At 50.8% G+C, this 8,461-nt stretch overlaps 1 protein-coding gene across 4 annotated transcripts in view; it reads left to right on the top strand.

Moving 5' to 3' along the window:
* The first annotated feature begins 427 nt into the window (after positions 1–427).
* The window catches only part of TMEM263 (transmembrane protein 263), a 13,500-nt gene continuing 5,466 nt past the window's right edge, over positions 428–8,461 (top strand). Inside the window, exons 1-2 of one of the 4 annotated variants that reach the window (XM_045289710.1) lie at positions 428–793; positions 7,874–7,940. In XM_045289710.1, coding sequence (XP_045145645.1) covers positions 7,877–7,940 — 64 coding nt within the window. In that variant the 5' untranslated portion in view covers positions 428–793; positions 7,874–7,876. Of the gene's footprint in view, positions 798–7,870; positions 7,941–8,461 lie in introns of all 4 variants that reach the window. The other 3 variants (XM_045289701.1, XM_004700328.2, XM_045289698.1) reach the window with 3 other exon arrangements.

Here is an 8,461-nt window from a genome sequence, read left to right as displayed (position 1 = left end):
AGGGGGGGCGGGGCGACGTTGGGGGCGGCTGCGGGGTTGCTGGCGCCCCGCTGGGGCTGGAGATGGTGGGCGCCCTCGGAGCTGACTTCTAGGCGCTGTGGGGTTCGGGACTGGGAAGAGGGATGTCAGTAGCGGGACTGTCTTGGGGTTTCCCGGCCCACTCACCCCGACCTGTTGACAAACCGCTCTTGGGGGGCGCCCTGTGGACTTTGCAGGTAGGAAGGCTCGACCTCACGCCCACCCTGAGCCTGAAAGTGCCGGGGCCTGAATGGAGGGCGCCGTGACACCCGGGTGGGTGTGTGTGTGTGACTGGAGCACCCGGAGCACCCACCGGTGCCAGCCCCGCCTCCTCGGCCGAAATCAGTAAAAACTCTGCCTGCTGTGACCACGCACCTCCCAGGCTGGTCTCCGAACGCCCCCCTGCCAACCAGATCGCCCCCTCTTCCACGGACACGGGGCGGGGAGGCAGGGTGTACAACGTGGAGCTGAGGGAGGGAGGTGCCGAGTTGAGCCCCAGCCCCAGCTTCTCCAGGGTCATTCTGTGCCACTGCTGCCACGTCACTCCCTCTGCTAAAGGGAAAGGAAAACGCGAGCGCCTGGAGGGGCCGGTGGTGGAGGGAAGGGGCCGCCCGCAGAAAGGGGACTTCTTGTTTCCTTCAGAACCCCTTCCACCGCGGAAGAGCTTCAAGTGAGCTAATCCCCCACAAAGACTCTGCTGTTGTTTCGCCTCTGAAACTTGCACAGGTGTGGATGCGGTAAAGGGCTTCCTGGGAAGATCAAGATTACACGGCTGGTAGGTAGGTAGGTGTGTGTGAACGTGTGTGTACACCTGCCTGGATTTTGCTTTTTGTTAGTAAAGAAAGAGAGTAACCTTTTAAAGACCCCCTGTTGTGCTTTTTAGTCTTCTCATCTCTTTTAAGTCTTTGTTATAACAGATGTACCAGAAACCAAGTTCAGTGAAAATTGTGCCATATATAGAAAAAACATCGTTAGAAAAAGCTAAAAGGCAAACGAAGACACAGGTTTTGTGTGTTTTCTTTTAAACGCCGGGACAGTTCTTAATCTGCTTTGGGTTTTTTTGGTTGGCGTCAGCCACTGAAGGTGCACTGAAGGATGTTTATATGCTTGTTATCCTAAAGCTTAGTGCCAAACAGAGGGTTGGATACACAGTAGGGACTCAAATATCTGTCCAACTGTTGAGCTGGTCCCGACTCGTGGCGACCCCAGTTCCAACAGTGACACTCTGGTCCAGTGCTAGACTCAGATTGCTGTTGTGTTTGAGCTGGTGCGTTGTTGCAACCACGGTGCCAACCCATCTTGGAGGGGCGCCCTGTTTTGACCCACAGTGATGTCTTCATGAGGGACTGGGCCTTCCTGATAACGTGTCCAAAGTAGGTGAGATGAATCTTGCCGCCGATGCTTCTAAGGAGCCTTCTGGTTGAACTCTTCCCAAGACGGATTTGTTTGCTCTTCTGGCAGTCTGATACTGCTCATCTTCACGAATACCCTAATTTGAAGGCATCACTCCTTTGATCTTCCTTATTGTTCAGCTTCCCTGACAAGGGTCAAGGTACCTCCGTCCTCACAGTGACATCTTTGCTCTTTAACGTGTTTAGAAATGCCTGTTGTAGCAGATTTGCCCAGGCAGCACATCACTTGGTTTCTTCACGGCAGGGCTTTTGTGGATGCTGCCAGTGCTGTCATTCTGCTGACGGTTGGTTAGGGACCGCATCTAAATGTTGCCAGGTGAGACTGTCTTTAGTTGTCAGTTGGTGTGTGCTTCTAAGTTCCACACCACTCAGGCTGTTTCTTACTGTTGGTTTGAGGTAGGCGCCATCTTTCATGGCCGCCTGTTGGGTGTATTCACCCCAAGACTCACCCAACTCACTGCCATCGAGTCGATTCCGACTCAGAGGGACTAGATGGGTCAGAGTAGAACTGCCCTGTGGGTTTCTAAGACTGCAACTCTTCATGGAGTAGACATCTTCATCTTCCTCCTGTGGAGTGGCTGGCTGTTGGTTTCAGACTGCTCATCTTGTGGTTAGCAGCCTAACATGTATCCCGCTCTGCCACCAGGCCGCTCTAGAAATAGTACGCTTCTGTTTTCATAGGCACTCCTTTGTGGCAGGGTGGGCATTAAAGGGCTGCCAGAAAAAGGTGTTTTTGAAGCTCTCACTAGTCAATGGACAAAGAAGCATAAACACACGAGTGAGGATGTGGCCAAGTTCTGAATTGTATGCACTTAGAAAAGTTTAGATTCTTTTGTCTTTTTTTAATGCTAGAAAGTTTGGCATTTTGAAGTGGTCCTAAAGAGAATTGTGCACTATACTTTGGAGCTAGGCGTCTAGACAACTGGTTTGTGTTACTTACTCTCCTTTGGTGTATAGGGAGGTGAGTGGTATCCACAGGCAAAGTTGGGAACTATTTTCGACTTGGTTTCTCTTATGAATTAAAACTTTATATATAAAGTCTTACTGAGTCCCACAAACAACACAGATGCAGCTGTTCCTTTCTTTTTATAAGAAAAGTTCCCAGGGGGCATTTTGTTTACTAATTTGTATTATGGGAATACGTTACCCCTAAGGAATAGTGTTATCATTAGTGCTTGCGCAGTATATTTGCCAGCTGCTCTATGTATGACAGAAGGAGCCCAGGTGCTGTAGTGGTTATGCACTGGGCTGCTAACCACAAGATCAGCCGTTCGAAACCGCCACCTGCTCCACGGAAGAAAGACGAGACTTTTTATTGCCATAAAGATTCTTGGAAACCCACGGGGGTGATTCTACCCGGTCCTCTGTGGTCACTGTGAGTCAGCATCAATTCTGTGGCAGTGAGTTTGGGTGATGAAGGAGCCCTGGTGGTGGTGTGGGTTGGGTGTTAGACCGTTAACTGCAAATCAGCAATTCAACTCCATTAACAGCTCTGCAGGAGAACGATGAGGCTGTCTGCTCCCATAAAGATTTACATCCCTAGAAACCCTACAAAGCAGTGGTTCTCAACCTGTGCGTCGCAACCCCTTTGGGGGTGGAACGACCCTTTCACAGGGGTTGCCCGATTTATAACGGTAGCAAATTACAGTTATAAAGTAGCAACGAAAATAATTTTATGGTTGGGGGAGGGGCCTCACCACAATATGAGGGACTGTATTACAGGGTCGAGGCATTAGGAAGGTTGAGAACCACTGCTATAGGGTCACAAGCGTTGGAATCCACTTGGTGGCAGTGGTTTGGTTGGGGATATGCAGGAACCGTAATGGCACAGTGGCTAACACGTGGTTGCTAACAGCTTGCAGCCACCAGCTGCTCTGCGGAGAGATGTAGTCTGCTGCCCTGCCACAAGTAGTGGAAACCCTATGGGCTACGTTAGTCTGAGCCCTTGTTGCAGCCCCCGTGCCGGCCCGTGTCCAGGGCCTTGATCTTTCCATTTTCACGGGCCCTCGTGATGGCCTTTCCAAAAGCCCGTGAGGCAGAGTTTTGCCATCCTCCTTTCTAAGCCGGATGCTGGCTGTAGGAGGGCTTCGGTGTGATTCTGAGCCCACTGGAAGTGGCTGCGGGATTTTAAGCAGCGGTTTGACCTGCTTAAGCTTGAAGTGAAAGCAGGATGAAGCTCTGGGGCCGGAGAAAGCGGTTTTGCAGTGGCCCACATAGGAGGTGATGGTGGGGTTTGTGAGACCGGTGGTAGCTGTACCGGTGGTGGTGAGCAGTGGTGTTGCTGCTCTGGATTTACTGAGGGCTCCTCGTTTGGGGCCTGAGCATTCACCGAGCCAGGAAATAACGGGCAGACTTGCTCCGTTTCCCGTTTCTACTGGATTGAATCTGTTCTTCAGCTGGTTTTGTTTTCCTTCATTTGTTAAAGCACAGACCTGACCAGTGTTGCTCTGTCCCCAAATCCTCATGGCCTTCCATTGTCTGTTGTCCACAGGAGGGGGAAGTCAGTTCCTACCTGTCTTCTTCCCCCAGGAGTTGTGTGTTAGAGGAAATTGTGTGTTGTGTAGGACAGGCAGTTTAGAAATGTGTACAGTTACTATTGTAATCAGACTTGTTTGGACACTCAGCTAGAGTAGCCAGGATGTATATGTGCATTATGACATTTCACTATTTCTGTTCAGGGGACAGTAGTTTCTGTTGACGCAGGTTGATTGTGTGTGTAGGTAGGCAGGCACTCAGACTGCCCTACCTTCTTGGAATTCAAAGTCAAAATAATCATCCTCCTCAAAAGGGAGGACTTTCTCTAGAAGTTGTTTTGGGATTGGTTGAACAGTGTTCCAACCTTAGGGGTGGGGCTTGGGTATCTTTAGTTTATATTTAAACCACCTGGTAGCCAGGACCCAAAGTAGCTTTTCCCCTCAGCCACACAGTTGGTAGGTGGGACGAACCCTTGCTGGTTGGAGGGAGCTCTGCAGAAAGGACACATCAGTGGGCAAAGCACTCCCCCCCTTGCTCGCGGGCCAGCATGTGAGATGACAGTAGACCAGGAAGAGATGGGGCTCCTGACCTGTGGCCTGAGCCAAAGTTTTCAACCCCGGTGGCTGTTTGTGGCCTGGAGACCTTTCCAGCTCCTGGCGGCCCCCGGTGCTGAGAGAAACTGGGTTTCCCTCCCTTGGGTTTTCACCTAGAGCAGTGGGTGGTACTTGACACCCACAGCGTGCGCTGTTGGACTCATGGCGTCCTGTTTTACACAGGAGTTTGGGTGTAAAGGCCTGGCCAGCTCGTCGTCCCCATGTTAAGATCACGCTCGAAAAGCCCTGTGTTCACGACCTCTCCTGCCACCGCCCTCTCTGAGCCACGTGCACTTTTGGCCTGGATGGTGACGTCTCCTCACCCGGGGCTGACCCTCTTACTTACTCCCCGCCCTCCCTGGTGGACAGAGTGGCCCTTCACCAACGGTGATGAGAACCTGTCTGTCCCTGCCGCCGGCCGTTCTCCGACTCCCCTCTCCCTCCGACTCCCCTCTCCCTCAGCTAACTCTTGACCTGTGGGCTCCCACTTGACCTCTGAGCTCGCTGTTTCTTCTCCCGGATGTCCTCCTCGCTTCCCTCCGTGAGGTGTCCCTTCAGAGGCAGCCCTGCTGAAAACCCTACCTCCTCTGCCCTGACCCCTCAAGCTCAGCAAAGCCGTTTCCCCACTGCACTTGAACACTGTCTGACATAGAGTCTCTGGGGATTTGTCTGAAGTCTCGGGGGGTGGTGGGGTGGTGGAAGATGGTTCACATGTTCGGCTGCTAACCCTCTGAATTGGGGATCTGAGTCCCCCCAGAGGTGACTGTGAAGAAAGGTGCTGAAACACCAGCCACTGCAGACGGTGTGGAGCACAGTTCTTCTCAGACACACGGGAGGGTGCCGTGAGCTGGAGTCTCCACTAGAGTGTCCATTTCATGAACATGTCGACCCCTGGACTGTCCTGCACCCCTAAAACACTGCCTGGGCCATGTAGGTCCTCCATCACTATTTGCTAATGAAGGTACTGAACTGCATGAGACTTACTTATACTTTGTAGAGAGAAAGTAACTTAGGCTCCAAGTTAATAGACTAGGTGATAATTACGTTCCCGATGGGCTCCCAACCCTAATTTTCTACCAGGACAATGTACCGTAAAGACCACTTTCAGGTTTTTTAATTTAATTAGTCCAGTGAATGTAAAAGCAGACAGGAGAGGGCATGGAGAACACAGCGTTTAACTGTGCTTTCTTCATTTCCGCACACCTTACTTAGAAACTGGTTGCCATCAAGTGGTTCCCGATTCCTCGTGATCCTGGTGTAAGTGGGGTGAGGTGCTGTCTGACCTCCTCTGGCTTTATGAGGGGAAAAGAGAATCAAATTCAACATCAGGCTGAGCTCAGGCATGCCTCCATCCACATCCCTCCCCTCTTCCTTACCAATCGCACCCCGATCATTCCCTCCCACAGCAAACTCTACTTCTCAGCTGGGTGTGGTAATTCATTGCATCAAACACACACAACTCCCAGACCAAACTCACAGCCACGGGCTTTATTATTATGGAAATTAACAGAGTACAACTCAGGGGCTGAAATGCCCAAGACACAGTTCTGTGAGAACCACCTCGTCCCTGCCAGGCTCTGTTCCTTGGCCTCTGCCTCAACCAGGCAGTGTCCTACGGCTCTGTGAGGGCTGGCAGCAGATTCCCAAAGAGCATGCCACGACACTGTAAACCTCAGCCCACAGAGATGCCCCGTCGGTCAGCAAATCTAGCTTCACCCCGATTAAGTGCCTGGCAGTGCAGGCCTCCCGAGAGAAAAGGCCCTCGGCTTCCTCAGTCCATGGCCTCTGGCTTCCTGCTCTGGCTCAGGAGGCCCAGTGCGCAGGGATCTTGGGGTCTGAAGGATGCGCCCACTCCTAGCGTCCTTTCTCCATGGCAGTGACATTCTCCCACCCTTGGGTGGCTCGTTTCATCCCCAGCAGGGTGGCAGGATTGACCAGTCCCCATGTTGGTGTTCATGTTTTCACAATCTCATTTTGCCCCGTTAACAGTCCTTCACAGGAACCCTCTGAGCACCTCCTTCCCCATCTTCTCCTAACCAGTCCCCCCACCAGAAGAGGACATGCACTCACTGTGCATGGCCCTACCAGACCACTGCCCCTGCCCCTGGGACTCGACTGTCTTAGAAAGCAGAAAATCCACCCCATTGCCCTTGAGCTGGTTTCAGCTCCCAGTGACCCTCTGTGACAGCGTGAGAGAGCCCCGTAGATTCTGTGGCTGGAATCTTTATGGAATCAGACTGGCCTGTCAGGCAGCAGCTGAGCACTTAACCACGGGGCCACCAGGGCTTATTCCTTAGCCTTCGGTCCCTTCTTAGTTTACTTAAAGGTCACCATAGTCCTTTTTTTCCTTCTGAGAAATTTTGAATGTTGTTACCATATATACTCAAGTATAAGCCGACCTGAATATCAACCGAGGCACCTAATTTTACGACAAAAACTGCATAAAAGGTGCTGAAAAACTCTGCGTATACATGAGTATTTACGGTACTTCTGTTCCTAAAGCTCTGAAAACATCAGACTGTAACCCACTGCCATCGAGTCAGTTCTGACTCAGCACCCTGCATAGGGTTTCCCAGGCCTTGTCAAGCTTCATGAGGCCACACAGCCTCATCATCTTCCCTTGGAGCAGCTAGTGGGTTTGAACCACTGACCTTGTGGTAGCATTACAATGCTTACCCAAGTGCCACCAGGACTCTTTAAAAGCCATCGAAATCTATCTTTATTGACTTATTGATGATGTGATCTGCACACACAAAGGATGTCACTCCCCGTCCCCCCAAACGAATGCCTTTTAAGTTACAGGGTAAGTAAGCTCTTCTTTAAGCCTATTGTAAAATAAATCACAACTAAGTTCGCCGATATTCTCTAGATCCACAGGGGTTCTCAACCTTCCTAATGCCCAGTTCCTCATGTGATGGTGACCCCAACCATAAAATGATTTTCATTGCTACTTCATCACTGTCATTTTGCTACTGTTATGAATCGGGCGACCACTGTGAAAGGGTCATTCGACCTGCAAAGGGGTCTCGACCCACAGGTTGAGAACCGCTGCTGCTCTAGGAGGAAGCCCTTAGACTTATAGCCAGTTAACCCTGACCTTCCAGTTATCTTCCAGTCAGTGAGTCACCAGGCAGGAAAGCTTGGCCCATACCTGTCTGCCTGGTGTTTGCGATCAGCTAGTCATCTACTGGTGTACCAGAAAGCAGTTCACAATAGCACACTTTGAATCCGTGAGGAAGAAGATGAAGTAGTCTTACGGGTGTTTTAAAATGTTTGTTTATCTGAATAAAGTGAAGTCTTACATTAGCATGTGCTAAGTGTTGGTCTCAAACATGGAGATTAAAATGAAATGTGAGTTTTTTTTTCTTTTAGGAGATCATGAATCAAGCCGATAAAAACCAACAAGAAATCCCATCATACCTTAGTGATGAACCACCAGAAGGTAAGATGCTGTCTCCACTAGTGAGAATAGGGGAGGCGTCCCCGTGAATTAAGGCTGTGACCGGTTTGTTAAAGTAATGTAATTCATTTACCTTGTCAGTAAACAAGCTCTAAACATAAGATGTTGAAGACAAACATCTTTAGCCTCGAATAGGGAAACTGATTGATGAGCGGGCACTGTAAAAAGGGCAGGGAGGCCATGTGTGACCTCTTTCAGCTTCCGTAGGGAGGAGGAGCCGCCATCTCCACACCAGCCCAAGGCCAGTTGCCATAAGGCGGTCAGAGGTGCCCCCACCTGCCATCTGTTTTGCTCTCTTCTAACACCTCTCACCCTCTCCCTCTCTGCTGGGTGTGCTAATCGGCCCAAGAACACTCACAGTTAGGGCCTTTATTAGGGAAGTCAAGGAGTCCTGGGGCACGTGTAAGCTGCTAACGGAAAGGCTTGCAGTTTGAAACCACTTCTACTCCTATCAGGTGTTAGTCTTGGGCATTCACTGGGGCAATTCTCTCCTCAGCAGCGAG

Source organism: Echinops telfairi, unplaced genomic scaffold (assembly GCF_000313985.2).
Source record: "Echinops telfairi isolate 266 unplaced genomic scaffold, ASM31398v2 ScPeMD7_2;HRSCAF=8, whole genome shotgun sequence".
NCBI classification, from domain to species: domain Eukaryota; kingdom Metazoa; phylum Chordata; class Mammalia; order Afrosoricida; family Tenrecidae; genus Echinops; species Echinops telfairi.
Note: the sequence above shows the minus strand (reverse complement) of the source record. Positions and strands in the feature narration are given on the sequence as shown.